We start from the raw sequence: 20891 nt of genomic DNA on the forward strand, positions 1-20891 counted from the left end.
GTGCATTCCATCCCCAGACAGATGGCCAGACAGAAATTTATAATCAGTTGGCCTTCGATGTCCTCAAGTCATATTGTCATGACCAGCAGTCCAAATGGGAGCACTATCTTCCATTGGTCCAAGCTATCTTAAACGACACTCATTCATCCAGTGTCGGACGGACTACATATGAAGCAGCCTTTGGTCGCCGTTTTTCTTCTCTTTTGACGAGAATGGTGTCTCCATCTTTAGAGGCTAATAAAACCACGGAAGCATTTTCCGAGATCATTGAGTCAGTTAAGGACCGCTTGACCAAAGCTCAGGAAGCATATAGCAGACAGGCAAATAAGTCTAGACGAGATGTCCACTTCAAGGAAGGGGATTGGGTCTATTTGCGTATCATGAAGCAGCAATTGAAACAAGTGGGCAAACGTTGTCCCAAGCTTTCATTCCGTAGTTTTGGCCCTTTCCCAATAGTTAAGAAGATAAGTGATGTCTCAATGAAGTTAAAGTTGCCTGCCAGTTGGACAATGCATGATGTTTTCCATGTTTCTTGGCTAAAACCATATGTTGGTCCAGAAGTGTTTGATGTTTCAGATGAACAGCAGCCAGACGTGGTAGACGAGACAGAAGTGATTGAGCCTGAGCAGATTCTTCTTCATCGATGGAAGCATGGTTCCGGTCGCCGGATTCGTCAGTTCTATACGAAGTTCCGAGATCGAGACACCCACGAAGCCGTATGGCTCGACGAGGAGTTCTTCTAGAAGTACCCCCAGTTATTAGCGGACTACTTGGAAGCCATGAACCTGCCGCCAAGCTAATCAGGAGGGAATGTCACATGCACTCTGCACTCAGTGCATGGTGACAAGATGGCTCATCATCAGAAGTGCAGCAGTTGTACAGTTTTAGAACCCAATAGGATGATATTTGTCGTACGCCGTGACCCCATTGTACATCCTCAATCCAGGATAAGTCAGGCACGAGCTACGTAGGTCATTCCTCAGCCTTAGTGGGTCAGTCAGTTAGTCAAGTCCCTTAACCCACTTGGAGAGAATCATTCATGCATGTAGAGTCGGTAGAAGCCTTAGGGTTTGCATCAGAAAGCACTCTGCATCCTGCATAATATGCATTCATATGCCTGTGCATCATTTAGAACATCCCCAAAGCCTTAGGGAATTTCCTGGGATTTATCTGGTATTTTTTCCATATTTATTAGTATTTATTTAGCATTATTTGCATTATTGGGCATTTATAAATATAAACTTTATTAAATGACCAACCTCCAGTTAGTATAAATAGGCTTGCCTAGAGCCTATTTTCTCATTCAGTCTTCATTGTGCTAAGAGCTCTCCTCTCTCTTGCTTTCAGCCCAAGACTAATCCAGCCGTAGAGCCCATAAGCTTTGTTCTCCAGCCCTTGAGAACCATAGCTTCAGCCCAGCCCTAGGCGCCTGCATTCAGCCCTGTTTCAGCCTCAGTTCAGGCCTAGATTCAGCATACCCCTTCAGCTCAGTCCAACGCCAGAAATAGCAGTTTGCAGCCTGCACATACCTGCGTTTTTGCCCAGCAATCAGTAGTTTTCTCTGCGTTTTTGCAAAGCCGTACAGCAGTAGTTCCTGCAGCCCCTGTTTCTCATGCGTTTCAGTCCACAGCATCCTCAACACTCCAGCGTTTCTGTCCACAGCAGATTCCAGCCCTGAAGGTTCAGTCTACAGCAGTTTCCAGCCCTGAAACTGTTGTTTGCATCAGTGTCCAGCCTTCTGTGCATCATCCACACATTCAGCAGTCATCTGGTGAAGGTAACATAGCATTCATATGTGTTTTCAGCATTCTAACAGTGTGTAGAATAGTCCACCTTCTTCTTCTTCTTCGAGCCTCAGGTGTGCAGCCCTTCCTCATGCCCTTGGGAAGAGTGCATAGGCTCAAGATCAAGTCATTGAGGTGTTTCTACAGCAGTGTACAGATCAGCCGCTCTCCGATCCTCCGAGATCTTGCGTTTGGCTTATCGACAGTCCAAAGTCATTCTCTCTAAAGTAATAAAGCAAATACTATCTCGTTATCGGGATAGGGGGCCCTTCAGTGGGTAATTCGGGACCCAATCTAGTGTACAGTTCTCATCTATCTCTCTCTCATCTCTTTAAAGTTTGAAGTAACGAAATAGATTGCTAAACTCACGAAACTCAGGATACAGAAGACGGTGTGAGCATTTGTGTGACAAGATCAACCAATACAAAGACTTCCGCTGCATATCACATGTATTCATTTGTACATGGACATCATCTGGTTCATTGAATCCATGGAGCATTGTATTCGTTAAATACTCCCAATAATAGATCATATATTGAGGGGGGAGTCGGCCTATTCCGGCCCCAGTGCTGGTGTCCATCTATTTCATTTCAATTTTCAGTTGTTATTAAGTTGTCCATTTCAAATTGTGATATTAAGTTGTGCTATTACGCGTGTGGGTGTCCAACGGACTCTATTCCCACTTGACGGGATCGGTTTCGTTGGTATCAGAGCACGGTTGTTTCCCTCTTCTTAGTGGGGAAACGAACCTGTGTATTGGACACCCCGCTTCTAGCACACTTAACACAATGGAAAGCCAAGGCCACCCTTTGAAAGTGCCTAATTCAAGGGTCCCATCCATAGTGATCACTTTTGGGCATGTTTATGTGGACCAAAAAGGAGTCGCCCAGAGGAATCTTGACCAACAAGCTGGGAAAAGCATGAAACTTGATATTTTTGGCTATTCAGCCACTTTTGGCCAAAAAGGGGGGGAAAAGCACAATTGTTTTTGGGGCTGATCGACTTTATAAAGGCAGGGATGGGTTCCTTTTTTGGAAGGATCAGCAAGCGATCTGTTATCTACAGCCGGCAGCAGTCTTCTCTCTCCCCCCTTGCGCTGGCCGTACTGGACTATGCTGTGGGTGGCTGTGCACTGGCCGTACAACAGGATAGGTGCTGTTTCTCTCTTTGTGCTGTCCGTACAAATGCTGCTAGTAGGTGCAGCAGCTGGGCTGCCTTGCGCTGACCATACAGAGCATATGTACAACAGCCGGGTTGTCTTGTGCTGACCGTACAAGTCAGGTTGTACAGCAGGTTGTTCTCTTCACCTCTTCTGTTTGCTGGCCGTACAGGTGGGCAGTAGCCTATTCTCCTCAGCAGGCGAATGGTGTTCTCTGTCTCTTGAGTGCTGTCTGTATAGCAGCAGACTGACTTGCTTGAGAGCTCCTTTAGGGCTGATCGTTTTCGTCCAGAGCCTGACAAGGCTGGTCGACTTCTTTCGGGGCTGATACAGAGCTGGCTGGTTTGTTTCTGATCATCTACAGGCTAGCCGATTTGTCTTTATCAGGCTTTTTGTCTCTCTATTTGTTTTGAAACTCTTTTGGGGCTGATTTGCAGCTGTACCTGAGGGCTGATTTGAGGCTCTGTTTTGGGGGCTGTTGTGGCATGGAGTTCAGGGCTCTATTTGGCACCGTACCGGGCTGTTGTCTCGAGGTTGATTTGTACTTGTATATGGTGTTGATTGGTACCCGAAACGTGTTTGCTGAGCTTTGTGGAAAATCTGGTGCAGGATTGCACCCGCACCTTGGTTTGATGTAACAGTTTATTCATTGGAATAAAGAAGTTCCGCCGCGGGGGGGGGGGGGGTGGGGGGTGTCTGGCTCAATGTTGTGTTCTTATGGTGATTGTTTATGATTCTTCCGTTGCATCCTAAAGCTTGTTTCAGTATTGTGCTGTTTGTCGGTGTCCTGAGTGTTCCGGGGTTTGTTTTCATAGTTCTGGATTGGTTTCACTTGTCTCGCCAAATATTTCAATGCTCGGAACTCCGATTCACAGTTCCCATGCACTAGAAATGGAGCTGCTAACAGCCCCCTGCTGTCCCGTACACAAGCCTCCTCTGGCTTGAAGCACATGGGGGAGAACTATCTGAATAACTATAGAAGCTGACCATCCAGGTCCTCCTTGGCTTTAGCAGCCTTGGGGACACTAGAAGTAACAGAGTCATCATCGTGTTTATGATCATTGCCCATCTTTGAAAACTTGGTCCTGGCTTGGGCTATACCTTTGGGCTTGCTATCCTTGGTCAAAAGACCCTGATTTCCAAAACACTAGCAGTGACAATGGACATTGTCTTGTCTATTGCACTGAGCAAGTGCCCAATGCTATCCGGTAGTAGGGAACCTTACTTGCTCTTAAGAAACAAGGATAGATGCCTCCTCCAAGAGGGAACCCATATCCATGGCAATAGCACACCTCTACAAGCAAGCCTTTGTACAATTGATGATCTCAGCACTCCACCAATCTCCAACACTTCTCCAACAGAACGAGGTACGAGGATCAAGCAGGCCCCTCTCAAAATTGAGAGAGTAAGGGGCTGGACAGCAGCAAACAGTCCACCAACACTTGCCGAAAAATACCCACGAAGTAGGTAGAACCATCAAAGAAGAGGCAAGCTGAATATGCCACAAGTCTATAGCTCTCCACACACGAAAAAGACCACCAATTGCTGTCAAGGGCTGAAAACGCAGCCCACACACCACCAGCAACCAATCACTGATAGAGAAAGAAGCAGAGGAGAATAAAAAAAATGTAGGTACCAGGAAAACACAGCCACCAAGGAAGAAACGCAGCTACCGTGGAGAAAATGCAGCGCACAAGGAGAACACAGCCACCTTGAAGAAATGCAACAGGTTGATGAAAACGCAGTTACCTCTCTCTTCCAAAAAAAAAAACAAAATGGATACCTTCTTGCAGGAGGGGGGGATCGTTGTGTGGATGCCGGTACCCAAGCGACTAATACCATGATAAAGTTGCACAATGTGGAAGCAAAACATAGGAGAGAGAGAGTGTAAACGGAAGGGGCAACTGAACACGGAAAATCTAATCAATCATGAAATCTGAAAATACACATGCATGGCAGATAAAACAAGATGACAACTCTGCACAGTACACCACACTAGGGGCCAGAAGATGGGCTGACCCTCCCCCTCCCTTCTTTATGGTTAGATTACCAAAAAGGAGACTGCTTCCAATACAACTTATGCGGGTGCCCAGGGTTCACCACTGGCTGCACCTGTTTCTTCCAATACAATATGAAAACAAGAATACATCACATAATCTGAATTTGTTGATAATTCTCAGCACAAGTGAGCATTCCCGGCATCAAGCACATGCAGGACAACTATGGACAGCCCATAGCACTCCCACAGCAGCCCGGGCAAACTCAACATCTTCATCTTCTTTCTGTTTGGCTCATATTGTAAGTTGACCAGCCCTCAGAGGTGGTTTTCAGCAGTCAACCAGCCCTCAGTAGCCACAGAAGAAAGCGACCAGCAGTTGTGCACAAGCTTGCAAACCTCCGGTCGGAAGGAAAATTGTCTAGAAGCCCACGACCAGCTCTTCCTCCCTGTTTTTAACCTCTGTCTAGCCTCTATTCAAGCTGTAGATCAGCCGCCCAGCAATGGAGAACATGTAGCAAGAGTCGGCCAGCTTCTCCCATGCATCCGGTGAACTTCAGTCGCGATGGATGGCTGTAGAAACTTGCCAACAGGCTGAAAACCAGCCGACCAGCCCTTATGCACTCTTGAAAAGCATGCACTCCCCTCAATCTGGAGTTTTTGTTAATATTGGAGGCTCCCCTGCTGAAAATAGCCCAGATGTGTGCTTTTCTGGTCCAAAAAGGGGCACCTACATGAAGGGAGTCCAAATAATGTCCAGTGCCCGGTCTTAGGCCATCACGTGTATTAAATAAGTTATGCTCAATGTGTACTCACTTATAAGTTATCCAGTTACTTATAAGTGAGTGTGAACCTGCATCCATAATTATTAACATGTGAACTCATAAAGCTGTAAATTGATTTTTTGGGAATACTTACCACCATCAGAATACATATAGACCACCTGTCAGTCCCAAACAGGTGTGCACGTACACGTCCATAGGGTGCCCAGGCGTCCTCGGCTCCATGGACAACATAGGCAGAAATCTCAGGCATTGTCCAAGCAAACAAGACAAGTCATCCAAAGATAAAATCAAAGTCATGCACACACATGAGTGCAATTATATTGGAATCAACACCTATCTGCTCAGTTGTATCCGATAAAATGTCCAGGGCTCATGATCCTTTCGGAACCTTCCGAGAACATAAATACACAAGATCTCCAGGATAGCTAGTCCTAGAGACTTTCATCATGTCAGGCTCCATGGCCATACATGTATACCATGTCAGGCCCCACAAGCCACACATGTACTATCATGTCAGGCTACACCAGCCATACATGTACTGTCATGTCAGGCTCCATATGCCACACAGACACACCATGTCAGGCTACACCAGCCATACATGTACTATCATGTCAGGCTCCATATGCCACACAGACACACCATGTCAGGCTACACCAGCCATACATGTATGTCATGTCAGGCTCCACATGCCACACATGAACAATAGAAAAATAGAAGCTGTAAGGAATTTTGTGACATTCCCCCCGGCTTCTAAGTAGTTGACCGCAACTGAAAAGCTTCCAAGTAGGCCTTCAGAAGTTCCGGATAATCCGCAAAATAATCCTCGTCCATCCATTTTGCATCCATAGCCGAATAGTTTTTAAACTTCACAAGATACCTGCGCACTAGCTTGCCACCTGCATGTTTGCGCTCTTTATGAAAAACTATCTGCTTAGGTTGCAATACCTCCTCAAGTTCATCCACTTCGGGTGGATCTTCCAGAATTGGTTCCATAGAAGGTGGTCCCACATAAGGCCTTAACAAACTGACATGAAAGACATTGTGGATTTTCCAGTGATCGGGCAATACCAATCTATATGCCACTTCATTTATTTTGTGCAAAATTTGGAATGGCTTATAATACCTGTTTGAAAGCTTAGGAAACCGACCTTCCTTACCTGGCCGCTTCTGCTTTCTCAAACTTTAGTAATACCCAATCACCTTCTTTGAAAATCACCTCTCGCCTGTGTTTGTCAGCTGCCTTTTTCTGCTTAGCTTGATCTTTCTATGGCTGTTCGAACCTGTGCAAACGCAGTAGCCAAATCACGGACATACTCATCTGTTGCAAAGATTTCATCTTTTGTTCGTAAGATAGGTGGAAGCACCACCTTGCTATCTCAAATGGAACCTTATTAGTTGAAGAATGCATTGTGTTATTGTATGCAAATTCAACCAATGGCAAATACTTTTCCCAATCTAACTTCTGCTCAGATACATAACATTTGAGCAAATCAAGCATAGCTGAATTTGCTATTTCACTTTGACCATCCGTATGAGGATGATAGGTGGATGAAAAACTCAACTTTGTGTCCATATTATCAAACAATGTCGAATGAATTGATGATAGTACGAGCATAAACCAATAAAGCTCCTAACTTGATGCACATTCTGTAATTCTGGCCAATCCTTGATTGCTTGAATCTTTGCGGGATCCATGCGTACTCCATCCTTGGAAACAATATGCTCTAAATAGTGAATTTCTGACAAGAAGAATTCACTCTTCTTCCCATTGATGAAAAGTTATTTTTCCTTAGCTCTTTAAAAACAATGGCAAGATGCTCTTTATGTTCAGCCTCACTCTTTGAGAAAATGATAATATCATCAAAGAAAGTTCTAGTGAACTTGCGGTGAGGTCTAAAAATTCCCACAACCAAATACTCATATAATCCAAATGATGTTCGAAAACACATTTTGTGCACATCTTGAGGTACCACTCGAATTTGATGGTAACCACTCTTAAGATCAATGCGACTGAAACAAGCAGCTCCCTCAAGTTTATCAAGAATATCATCGATTCGGAGAATCGGAAACCTGTTCTTGATAGTAATCTTGTTAAGGGCCCTATAATCAACACACATCCTGTATGTCCCATCCTTTTTCTGCACAAGTAAAATTGGAGAACAATAAGGTGAAGAACTTGGCCTTATCAACCCCTTCTCAAGTAAATCATTTACTTGAGTCATGATTTCCTCCTGTTGGGGAGCACTCACCCTATAAGGAGGTCGGTTAGGAGGAGAGCTCCCAGGGATTATGTCAATTCAATGATCCTCTGGTCTCTCTGGAGGTAACTGTCCTGGAAGTGAATCGGTAAAACAATCAGCATATTCACTTAAGAAATCAATCTTATCTTGATCTACGGGAGCTACAGCATCATGCTCAACATTATCACGTACAAAGACCAAGTAAGAACAAGCTGATTTCTTTTAATGCCTTTGAAATAGATATATGGCTTACAACGGGTATGGTACTCCCAGTAGTACCCGCATCAATACAAACTTCCCTACCCCTATGAGTAAACATAACTTTCTTTTCTTTGTGCATGGGATCCAAACGGTAATGCCAAGGCATCCCAAGTAACACATCACATCCTGTAAGTGGTGCCACGAGGAAGTTTTCATGATCCAAATATTCCTGAATCTATATGCGAAGCTTCCCAATGATGGGAGTGACCTTAACTTCCTTGCCCTCAAAGGCAGCATTTGCATGAAAGTCCAAGCCCAATTCCTCAGGCTTTAATCCAAGAGCAGCAGCCATCTGTATGGATATGAAGTTATGTGTTGAGGCATTATCAAAAAGGAATAAAGCTGTTTGGTCCTTTAACTTGCCCCACGCTTTGCATAAAATCCTGCTCTTTGGTTCATGTGCAGTGTTACCCTGAACATCGGGTATAACAATCACACTTGGTTTGGCATCCTGCACATTATTCTTTTTGAGATTTTGGGGGCATTGAGCTTTCATGTGATCTTTGCTCCCACAGGAGAAATACTTCCCCTCTCTCATGCAATCAAAGATATACTGTCTGGACAGCTTAGGATCATCCTTTTTACCCCTCAGCTTCTTTTTTGAACCTCCTTTTGCATCCTTGGACTCGTGAGACATAAACTTAGGTGGCTGTCCACCCTTTTTCTACTCATTTCCAGCTCTGAAATTTCCCTTGTATGAGCTGAATTCTTGTCTTTTTGATGCTCCCTTGCCATGCAACTCCTCACAAATAGTTGCTAAGTGTATGAGCTTCTGTAATGTGTTGTGGGGGTACATTGCAAGGCTCTTTTGAATGATACGTTGCAGCCTTGACTCAAACTTTCTTTTCTTCTCGTCCTCACTAACCGTCATGAAAGGTGTGACCTTGAGAAGAATCTGCCAGAAGAATTTGCCAAAACTTTGAAACATAAGAAGAAATGGATTCGCCTTCATCCTGTGTTAGCCAATCCCATTCCTTTCGTACATCCTTCTCAAAGTGAGGAGGAAGGAACTGATCATAAAATTGCTCTTTGAAAGCACTCCATGTACGGGCAGCTGTCCTATCCAGAAGCTTTGCCATCCACCAATCACTTGCAGTCTCTTTAAGATGCATACCTACATGCCTGAGCATAGATTTCTCAGTAAATTCCTCAATGCAAAAGGCTATTTCAAATTGCCTTATGAAAGCAAGTGCCTTGGTAGTATCCAACTTTCCATTATAGCTCTCGAATTTAATGTCCTTGTCCCCTGATTTGAACTCTTTGGCCTTCTTGCCATGATGGGCATCCCGATGCTCTAATACATCATTCTCCTCGTCATGCCTACGTTGGCGACGATGCCCACATCTAGGGCTGATTTCCCGCGTAACACCCTCCACTCTGGATGGAACTTTAGGAGCTGGAGCATACCTAGAAGGTGGAGATACCACCGACAATGCATGAAGATCGTTTGCATCTCTCAAATGGGCTGAAAACCCCTCATCATTCCCACGAGCTGCATGTCAATGTACATCATCTCGTCGGGCTGCATGCCCCCCTCAAATTTGTTGCATGGACTGCAAGCCCCCTCAAAACACTTGCTTGGGCTGCATGCCACTTATATCATTGGTGCGGTTTGCATGTCCTCTCACATCGCTGGTGCAGCCTGCATGCCCTCTCACATCATCGAAATTCCCTTCACGGGATAGCCTGTGAGGTTGCCGTGTGAAGACCCACTTGCCCTCATCATCGGAGACAACTTCGCCACGGCTTTTTAGATAAGCAACAGCCAACTCTCGAGGTTTGTCGACTCCCATCTGTTGGGCAATTGCATCAAAAGTGACCGCATCAGCCTTGACATGAGACTTTGATTCTATGACCCTCTGTACATCAGGATCTCTTTGCAAAGCACGGAGCTCTTCAAGCTCATTCATCAAGGCATCAATATCTTGCTGATCCTTAGCCCTGGCAGATAACGGTGGATCGTTACCCGCCAAAGCCCCAACATGATCCGTGTCTCTATCTTCTTCCCGCATGCGGCGAAGACGGGGTCCTCCACAGAATGATTAGACTGGTTGGCCATAATGTATCTTTCAACTGTTCAGAAAGAAAAGAATTTTCCGTGCCCCGGAATCGCTCTCTACCAGTTTCCCAAGTATGATACCGAATAGACTGCAAGGGTGCAACAGCGCCCCTAGGAGGGCCACGAAGTCTTTCCGCATGCTCACTGCCGCTTAAACCAAAGGTAACCTCTTTCGAGGCGCGACAATAAGACGAGGGCTACCTCAGAATCCCAACCTTCTCTCACGGATAATGATTCCTTACAGCCATATCCAGCATCATATTAGGCACAACTATGTAGAAAGCCAGGCTCTGATACCAATGTAAACGGAAGGGGCAACTGAATAGAGCAGGAGGTGTAGGCTTTGATCACAGAATGAGCACAGCTGCAGTGAAGGCTCAGTGCAGAGGCACGGAGCTGGGCATAAAGCGCTTAAGGAATTTGGCACTGTACTTTGGACTGTTTGGAACTGTTTTGGACCTGATTTGGACTTGATTCAGGCCGCCCTGTATGGTGCGGGTTAGTATGCTGGAGACTCCTTGCTGATAGCTGACCTCTAGCCGCCTCTTGCTATGGTGCATTTTGCTTTCCCACTAGCCCTTGGCTGAGAGTAGAACTCTTGGCCTGCTTCAATGAGGTAGACTTGCTTCAACAAGATGATTTGGCAATGGCAAAGATGCATATGGTTGATTAGCAGAAAACCCTAAAACGCAGACAAAAACCCTAAAACACAGAACTCAGAAAAACAGCATGAAGCGTATGAACCTTGCTGTGATACCATATTGGTATTCATAGAAGATATCCATTGTGAAAAGAGAGATGAGGATTCAAGAGAGAGATGAAGTTCAAGCCATGACAATGGTGGAGAGAGAGAGCGAGAGAGAGAGAGAGGTGATAGACCACAAGAGAGACATGTTGCACAACTTAAATGATACTCATATAATATAAGAACCACCCCAGTACATGCTTTTCAAGGCATCAAGCCTCATCTTTTGACCTAGACCTTAATAAGGGCTGTTCACACCCTAAAGGGGTGTTCACACCAATGGACACACCAACTAACTCCAAAATACCCAAGATCTCTTCTGCCATTTGCAGACACTACTTTTGGTTTGGTCATTTTCACTCTCGGTAAAAGCAATGAGGAGCATTTTCGCATTTTTGCAAACTTTCAAATTAGCAGTACCTACTGCTAACTCCCTAGTTTTACATGACATGATGCCATCAGAGTAGCAAGAAGTAGCTGATTCCTAGCCAAAAATGCAGAAATATTGTTTCTCTTGAGTTGCCGTTTCCGTTTCCAGTTTAATAATCTCCTCCAAAGAACAATTCCCTCACACGCCCACCCCCCCCCTCCCCAAAAAAATAAAAATCCTTCCAAGTTTTGATTTTCCCTAAATTTCCTTGCCATCTCCTCCAACGTAAGATCGACCCCAAGTTTCTCCTTTGTCTCTCAATTTTTTTCTCATTTCTATTCAATTTTACAATTCTAGCTTTCATTTATAACTAGTTTTCATTCCTAATCTCAGGCCATTTCTGTTGCGTACATATGAGCCATTTTTGTCCATGCAACTAAGAATGCCGCCACATATATGCTCCTAGCAATGGTGGAAAATAGAGAGCCTTGTTTGCAAACTACTCAATTATCACTTGAAATTTAGTTAGTCTAACCAACATTGGTGTGCATTATAAGAAAACAGTGAATGCATTATGGAATAAAATCAGGCTCAATTTGTCCACAAACACATTGCATAGCACTGTCAAATGCTTTTGTACAAATTCCAAGTAAAATAATTCCCTTCCCCCCCCTCCGCACCCCCCCCCCCCCCCAAAAAAAAAAAAGAGGGAAAAAAGAAGACTATAATCAAGTTTGAATAATGATACCAAGGTTCCCTCTGTGTGTGTGTGTGAGAGAGAGAGAGAGAGAGAGAGAGAGAGAGAGAGAGAGAGAGAGATTCTTAAACAGGTTTGGACAAAATAATGCTTGCCATGGTTTGCAGTATATTGGATACAAAAGTTGAGCATATCAATGGCAGTCTAGAAACAGCTTTGGAAAGTGCTACAATGGCAGAGAAAAAATGTAATCTTCTCGGGGCAGAGCTTGTAAAATTCTTCCGCTTGTTAGGACATTCTGGTAAAGCCAGTCCTGAGAAGTCACACTCGTCTTCTAAAAGTGGTGAAATCCACTTTCGGCATTGTTTCCTGAAGCCTGATACATCAGCTGTTAGAAGGAAAGACCCTCTTTCGACAGCTCGGATGAATAAAAAGAAGCACATTTCAAGAGAAGAAACCAAACCCTTGGATTTTAGAGGTACTAAGTTGCCAGAGCAACGTGGCCAAGGTGGTTCAGGCTCAAAAGATAAAGGCAAACTCAAGATCAATAATGAACCATTTGGCAATTCACCTAATAGCAGTTGTCATCATAGAGAGATGCATGCTGCTGCTCAAGGAGTTGGGTCGCATTCTAGAGATAGTCCATCAGCTGCACGAAAAGACATGCAAGCTGGTTCAAAGAAAGCATACAGTGTGCTGCGCTGCAATTTTGAGACTTTTGAATCAGAAGATAGTTGTCGTGGATCTGAATCCAATTCCACAAAGTCTCAAAACAGACCCAACAAATCTGATGGCAAATGGACCCAGGTTCCAGAAGATATGCCTGTTGGAGTTGGTCAGCTAGGAGATACATTCCAGGAACCACAGCTTAGGGTCCACAGCAAGAGACGTGACAATGATCAGGGTGGCAACCCTGGCCAATCAAGCCCGGTCAAAAATTCCCAGAAGACCGACTTTCATATAGATTCTGGAAGAATACATGTTAATGTAAGCCACAGATCTCGCTTATTCAAGTAAAAAAGAGAGCTTGGACGATGAATGAACTAAGGTGACAGATGCAGCTACGAGGAGAAGGCAGGACACTACCATGTGAGATTGGCAGTCCATTGATGAGCTTGAGGATAACTGTGCTACACATCTGCTGCTTCAGGTAAAGTGTTCTTGCTAAGATTTTCCTTTAGTCTAAGAAATGTTTGTGTTTAAATGACTAGTTTCTTCTTTTCAGATCTTATGGCTAAAGAGAAACCAAGCACAGCATCAGACCAGCCTTCTGATATAAAACAAGCATGTAAGCTCAGAATTGTGATTCATGCCATCTTGTTTTGCATCGTTTTTTTGGCTTCCTTAATTTGAGTTAAAGGGTGATGAGTGTTATCCAAAGCTGGGTTATGGAAGCAAGATCTGGTCAACGAGAGTGCCAGATGAGTATACCTTAAGATGCCATCTTGAGTGTGACTTGTCTTGCAAGACATTTTAATTGGTCCAGCCTGTTGCCGTTCTGTTTGTGCTGCCCTGTTGTGGTGGAATCTCAGATCTCAAGTGATTGAATTACAGTAAAGTTGCAGAGAAAAGGTCCTTCTATTAGCTACAATCAAACAGCCATAGGATACATGGACAAGCACAGAACCCTCAAATGAGGTGGAGGGGGGGGTGTCCCTCCATGGCTGGTGGCTCTCGGTGTAACATGCATTTGGCATGATTGTGTACAGCATGTACAAGTATGGCACTGATGATGAGCCATTGTGTCACATTACAACTTAGTGCATGGGTGCATGTGACACTCGGATGGGAACTACATACAACGGGGGGTGGGGGTGGGGGGTGTGGTTGGGAAGAGTCAAACAGGTGGCCACTTTTTCATCTCGTATGAGGAACAGTTGAGCCAAAAAGGACGCGTATGTTTCTAAATGTGGGTCATAAATTTCTAATCGTACGCATACAATTGTATTCATACGTCGAACATTTTCATTCGTACGACAGACTGTTTAATCAGTATGCGTACAAATATGCTGTACAATTTCTATTGGTATGAAGGACAAGTTCGACTTATACCCATACATCTTCTTTTGGTAAAATTCAACCAACTTCGAAAAAATTTAGAAAATCCAAACAAATTAGAAAACCTAAAAAATCCAAATAAATCAAAAGATACAAAACCCAAAAATAGTGCCCAATTGAGAATTGTGCACCAGCTCAAGGAGCATTCAACACAATGCAAACCATAGATAATAAACATTCCTTTGACGGAAATGATACCAACAGCTGGATTCAACCAAACCTTGAGGTTCATGCCCCTCAAGTGTAAATTCCAGTCACCTCTGCTATGCATTAGACCCACTTTGCGACTCTGACCATGCCACCATGTTTCACACCCTTGGTGATTCCAATTCGTCCAGTGACTAGTTCTTTGCCAAACACAACAAGTCATAGTCTCTTGCAAATGTTAGCCTCAAATCCTTGCCGATAAGCTTGGGGATGTAACACATTATGTGGCACATTTTTATTTGCTAGTCTTCTCCCCCATGCACATTCCATCGAACAGATCCTTGTCTCAGATGGCAGATCCTTGTCTCCCTTATGCTCACAATCCATCCAACCCCTAGCTACTCCTCATGGTACTTTCTTCAGCCTCTTGACCTCAAACACCATTTCCAATTCCTCTCACCACGTGCAAATGCTGACCTGGCATAAACACGCCGGATAAGTGCTTGTACCTCATCCACAACCTAATTGAAGATGACTTTGACGGTCGGGACTCAGCAGATCCTTGCAACCATGGGAGTGTAACACATTTGGTGGCAAAATCCTATTTGGTAGTCTCCTCTCCCTTGTCTGGAGGTGAAGGCAGTGGCTTCTTTTCTGTTGTCATGGCCTTAGCATCTGAAGTATAGTACCCTCTTCTTTGTATTTGGTGGTTGGTCTCCTAATGTGGAGGTTTAGTCTTCTTTATGGTTTGCTGTCAAGGCAGAAGCCTTGCTACCTTGGCCCCAACAAGGTTTTTCGTTCTGTGTGCTATGTCCAAACGAGAGAAATCCTTATTAAGGTCAAAAGATGGTAACTTTTGTTGCTGCATGTTGCCAACAGAGTCTTTATACCAGTGAGTGACTGCCTGGTCATGCTATGGGTCTAATTTTAAGGGCTTTTCTATTCCAAGTTTGAGTATCCATGGTAGAGGGGTCACCTTTGAGACTCAGTTGCTGACCTATTTTCTGGCGACTTATCTGTCCTCGTCTCTTATAGCCTTTGCTCGTCCTTTATAACCCCATAGATAGAATGTTGCCTCGTATATCGTACTGAGGACCAAGTGCTGCCAGTGTGGTTAATGGCTTGATTGCAATAACGACGGGAATCTCTAGGAAGAAACCGTGGGACTACAGCCATGTGCAGAATAGAGGTAAGTTCTGGGAAGCTTAGCATGTTCCATTTGATTCATCTCAAGACTACCACAGAATGTTCCATTTTCTGTAAGTTTAACTGTCAGATGTGCTTCTTCTTTTTCCTTGGGTAGATCCTTCTATAGTTGCAATTCGGTACCTGCCCGGAGGCGGCTTAGTGGTCCCACTCAAAAGCATTAGTATTTGTGGTCGTAAAAGGGCCACGATACGAACAGAGGCCTGTGGGGATTGGAACTGGGGACCTCTCCTCCCCAAGTCACAAGCCCGTTTGATGTGCTTTCTAAATTGTATGCATACATTCTTTCAAACTAAGGTTTTCTAAGTTCAACTGCTAGATGTGCTTTCTAAATTGTATGCGTATGTTTCCTTCTGTCTGATCATTTATCGTATTGAGTTTTCCTTTTGGAAGCTTTATGGCAATGCCGATTGGGTTCTTGTGGTTTGAAGAATCGTATCGTACGCAGGTGTGGTACCTGGACAATCACATCCAGATGAGAACTGGGTCTATGCCTGTACGTTGTTTTCCCATGACCTTATCGACATTTATGAGGATGGGAGCTCCTCAAAATTACAATTATCAACTTGTGAAATATGTGGTAGTGTTTACTTCGAAAATCCTGAGGCCTTGTGTGTCTTGTACTCTGGCAACTTGCTTTTCAGGCTCTTCAACCTAATCATTTCTTATCCTTGTCCTCGCTCAGGAAACATGCAGGCTCCAGACAGCTTCAGTTTCATTGACAGCTCGGCAGCGGCATCGATGGGAGGTTGAGGTCTGCTAGGATCAATTCCTCCAGTTGTCATCCAAATGCTACCATCCTTCTTTTTTTCTTTGCCAAAAGAAAAGAGACTATCAAGTATGACATCAATAACTCCTCCCAAGTTGATCAGGTTTAGCAATCTGGTATTTGGAACTGTTACACCAAATCCAGAGCAACATATGACGAGAATAAACCATGGGACTAGAACCCATGTGAATTTTCCTAAATCCGGTCTCGAAAGGTTTGAGAGCTAGCATGGGGGGGATAGAGATGCCCTCAAATAATGGCATGCTAGCATCTTGCCTTCCAAATATGTCGTGCATTTATCTGGATATAATTTTCCAGAATATGTCCTTGCAACAACGAGGCTGAACGAAATGTGTGATGCTGCAGTTTTCATACAGTTCTTCACATATGTGGTGTGATAGCTACTTGGCAAGGGGTTGGCCGACTGGTTTGAGCTCCATTGATAACAGATTGTACAATAATTTATTGACCAGGCATTCAGGGATTATGCCTCAATACACAGCTTTCGAGTTAGCCAAACAACTGGCAAGACAGTGATTGTAACTAGCTGCTCTTTGATTCTGGGCAGCTTGCTTTCCCTTAGAGGATGATCTTATACATGAGAGCGAGGCTTGGCAATAGTGAGGTTAGAATGCCAGGTCAAAATGTGGCAAGATTCAAGCCTCTTCTCAATCCGAGTTTTTGGTTAACAATGAAGATTGATTGTTTAACAAGATTTGGTCTTGGTATGTTGCCTTGATAAATGGCCTAATTATTGAATTTGTTAAAGTGTGTTTATCTCGTTTTCTACAAGATAAATTCTACAGTGCTTTTATAGTTGAGCAAGCATAGAAAACACACACACGCATGCAAGAGAGACGGAGAGAGCGAGAGAGAGAGAGAGAGGTCCTTTGAGTCAGTTTTTTCCCCCACTCACGTAGTGTTGTTAAAATTGTTAACTTCATATGTTGGTTATCATGTTGGTGTGCAACGAGTTTGTGAGAGAATTCTCTTATATTCAACGATCACATTATTCTTCTTATTTCAAACAATTACTCTCGAAATTTGAATAGGTACCTTTCTAATAGCATTTTTGTTTTTGTGTTGATGAGCATCATAATTGTCGTGTTATAAAGTCATCTATGTTTCCTCATAGCAACAATAAGAACATGCAAAGATTGCTTTTTTCAATATGTGGTTTCATTGACTAGGCTAGCCACGTTGTGCCTCAACGTGTCACTATACTCTCAAATCTTTGCATCTCCCTTGTATTGTATAATTTAAATATACATGAGAAATCACAATGTTCGAACGTATCCTCAAGTAATGCTCTGGTTTAAGTTGTAATGATATTATATACATGGAGCTAGTATGGAGGGATGATCTGCCTTTGCTAGTCAGATTCTAGATCTTCAAATGCTTTCAAGGTGTTTCAGTTGTACAATTGTATGTACAAAAACTTCCAATTATTAGTACTGATTGTTAATGCATATGTATTATACTTTCATGTCACATATATATTGCACTTTCGTTCACATTGTCTATCCCATGCCTAGTAGTACCTCTAGCATGGGAATGGTGCTTGAGCTCTGGGACACCGTCATTAGCATTGATGTTCATTGGCCTCCAACAAGGGATGTAGACTGTAACCTTGTAGTACCACTTGCTACTGACCTTGTCCAAGCTTGTAGACGAAGGGATGCAGATGGTCTCTATGCCATCACCACTAGCATGTAAGATAGCATGCTAGCCATGGTTCAACATGTCTCCACAGCTGTTGCAAAAGCATGAGGTTTGTTGCACAGCTAGTACAGGACCATAAATCCCTCAAGGATTGAGAATCTAAAAAATAACCTTTAATAAGAGAAGCTAAAAATGAAGGTGAAATGGTGGAAGGTGTTTTTCACTGGGATCAAAGATCTTCGTGACTAGATGGTTGCAATCAGCATGAGTGTGCTCTCCTTGGATCTCGCTCATTGTTGTCTAAGGGTATTGCCACCCAAGTATGATAGTTTTGTTAATCTTTGAATGTTGGTGTCAAGCCTACTCCTCTCACATTTGAGGAGTTGAGCTAGATGTTGATGCACAGTCGCAATGGTAAGACGACCACGCTTTCATTGCTAACACAAAGAACAAGGGTAAGGAATCAAATCAGAAGAAAATGGCTAAATGCTTTTATTGTAACAAGAAAGAGCACATAGCCGAAGACTGCAAGAAAAAGCAAGCAGATGCTAAGAGTGGCACTCTAAAGACCTGAGGAAGAATCTAATCATGCCGCAAAAATAGAGTTTTTTATTGCCATTAAAAGAAATTTGATGAAAATAGCTAATGTTATACCACATGATGATTCTTGGATCATCAATAGTGGGGCTTCTAGAGGCACATGACGAGTCACAAGGATTGGTAAGCCTCCCTAAAGCTTGTGGGAGATGACATCATGGTGGCAGTGGGGGCAAAGTGTCCAATCAAAGGTTCAGTTACTGTTTCACTTATGTCTAAATAAAGAAGGTTGTTCAAAAAGTCTTTCAAATAGTCTTTGGGTTCTAGATGTGAAGAAGAACCTCCTTTTTGTCTCAACCATCACAGACCGTGACTTATGGATTAACTTTGACAAGACTGGTGCAACCATCCTTGATGGAGATGACAAGATCATTGCAAAGGGTGTTGTGAGAAACAAATTATATGAGCTTTAGACATTTGTAGTCCATACTAATTTGGCAACAACAAACTTTGGCATGAGAGATATGAGCATCTCACATTCTCTTTCAAGAATGTAGAAAGGTAAGCTAGTTGAGCATTTGCCATCACTTTCTAACAGTCCGGATATATGTGAAGCTTGCATGATGGGTAAGCAGCACTGGAAACCTTGGCCCTAAAATTGGGATAACTCCATTACAAGCCTACTCGAGTAAGAAACCTTTAGCTACACACTTGAAAGTTTTTGGATGTGAATTTTATGTACATGTTCCAGATGCTCACACGACCAAATTAAGATAGAAATGCATCTTCTTGGGTTACAACATGGAGTCAAAGAGATATTAGATCCATGACTCTTAGGCAAAGAAGATCATAGTGAGTCGTGATGTGGCATTCCAAGAACAACCATGTTGGATGGAGGAGGAGATTCCTTCTTTTTTATCATGCAACAAGGAAATCACTAAAGCAACACAACCTCCACATGCAACACATGCTTTCTCACATTCTAATGGAGGGCAGCTCGTAAAAAATAATATAAGAAATAATTAAAAAATAAAAAAAATAAAAACACATTTTGATCTTATGTGGGTCATTGTGTGGGTCATTTTGATCTTATGTGGGTCATTGTGTGTGTGTGTGTATATTCCACATCTTTATGATGTGATTTATGTTCCACTTAAATAAAAATCTAAAAATAAATAACACATTTTGATCTTATCTAGGGCACTTTGTGTATATATTTTACATTCATGTGATGCATTTTATATATTAAAATAAAAATAAAATTTAACACATTTTGATCTCTTGTAAATCTATTTGTGTGCGCATATGATATCTTGGGTATCAAGTTGTGCTTACCCCGAATTCCAAGCTTGAAAACATTAATAAATACATTTTTTTCTTCTTGTGAGATATTTTGTATGCTTATTTTTGTATAATTCGAGATCCTCAAAATACATTTTTACTTTAGCATCATTGTCAAATTTTTGACAATGTATGGATTAGCTACACATTATAGAACTTAGGACATTTTCAATATATCACTCACATGATAATTTATGTAGACACATATCCTAGTACATTAAAACCTACACTCACAAAGGAGGTACACACAAGTTCACTCTAAGAATAACTTTAAAATCTATGTTATATAAAATTTTAAAAAATCATCTAGCTTTTAACTTTTTCTTGTTTATTTAGATTATTTAAAATTTTCATGTCTACAACTTTTGATTTTCTATGCTTTAAAAAAAATTCTCGTTTGATTTGGATTATTTAAAATTAAAATTATTGTATGTTACTATAGAAAATGGCTCATTCTGGTGAAAAGAGAAAAGCGAGATTTCACAAGGCTAGAGTTACATTGCTCACAAACAACACTATGCTATCGGTGTTTGAGGAGGGATGATATTGCTCTCAATGTAGCGTTGCAAGGCACTGTCATTGAGAAGTTTAAAGCAGTAGAGTGAAGTTATTTCATGCATACAAACAAAAGATTCAAGCTATAAAAAGAGAGGTTGGGGCATCTGCAAGCCATGCTACATCAAGTCAAGCTACCGAGCATCATCTCACCCAACAATTGATAGTAGTGGGGACAATGCTCAAATTTTTTTTTTCAACCAATCAAAATAAGGACAACTCTTAAATCTATTCGGATTTTATTTTTGAAATCTCTATTATATGTTGGTTTTATAACTAAAATATATGAAAATAAAAATAAGAGCCACTTAAAATCTCAGTTAGTTTTTTTTTAAATTCTGGCGAGTAAAAATACACTAGAATGCCGTTTTTTCCAAGCACTAGGTTGTCCAATGACTCCACCAAATGGACATATATAAAGTCCACTCTAGAGACAAGGTTGGGTTTAGGCGTAAACAACGATGTAGTCAAATTCATTCATGTAAAGATCTTTCCCTAGAAAAATTTATGCTGCTAAGAT

General features: G+C 42.6%; 1 protein-coding gene across 4 annotated transcripts in view; it reads left to right on the forward strand.

The window, feature by feature from the left end:
• LOC147631375 (uncharacterized) overlaps positions 1 to 16986 on the forward strand; it is a 36033-nt gene extending 19047 nt beyond the window's left edge. For 3 of the 4 annotated variants that reach the window (XM_086809772.1, XM_086809774.1, XM_086809775.1), the window contains 4 exons: positions 12264 to 13246; positions 13322 to 13384; positions 15956 to 16087; positions 16193 to 16986. In XM_086809772.1, coding sequence (XP_086665898.1) covers positions 12264 to 13113 — 850 coding nt within the window. In that variant the 3' untranslated portion in view covers positions 13114 to 13246; positions 13322 to 13384; positions 15956 to 16087; positions 16193 to 16986. The remainder of the gene's footprint in view (positions 1 to 12263; positions 13247 to 13321; positions 13385 to 15955; positions 16088 to 16192) is intronic. The other variant, XM_086809771.1, reaches the window with a different exon arrangement.
• The last annotated feature ends 3905 nt before the right edge of the window (positions 16987 to 20891 follow it).

The sequence above is a fragment of the Cibotium barometz genome, chromosome 15 (assembly GCF_041138505.1).
Source record: "Cibotium barometz isolate CiBa-2024 chromosome 15, ASM4113850v1, whole genome shotgun sequence".
NCBI lineage: Eukaryota > Viridiplantae > Streptophyta > Polypodiopsida > Cyatheales > Cibotiaceae > Cibotium > Cibotium barometz.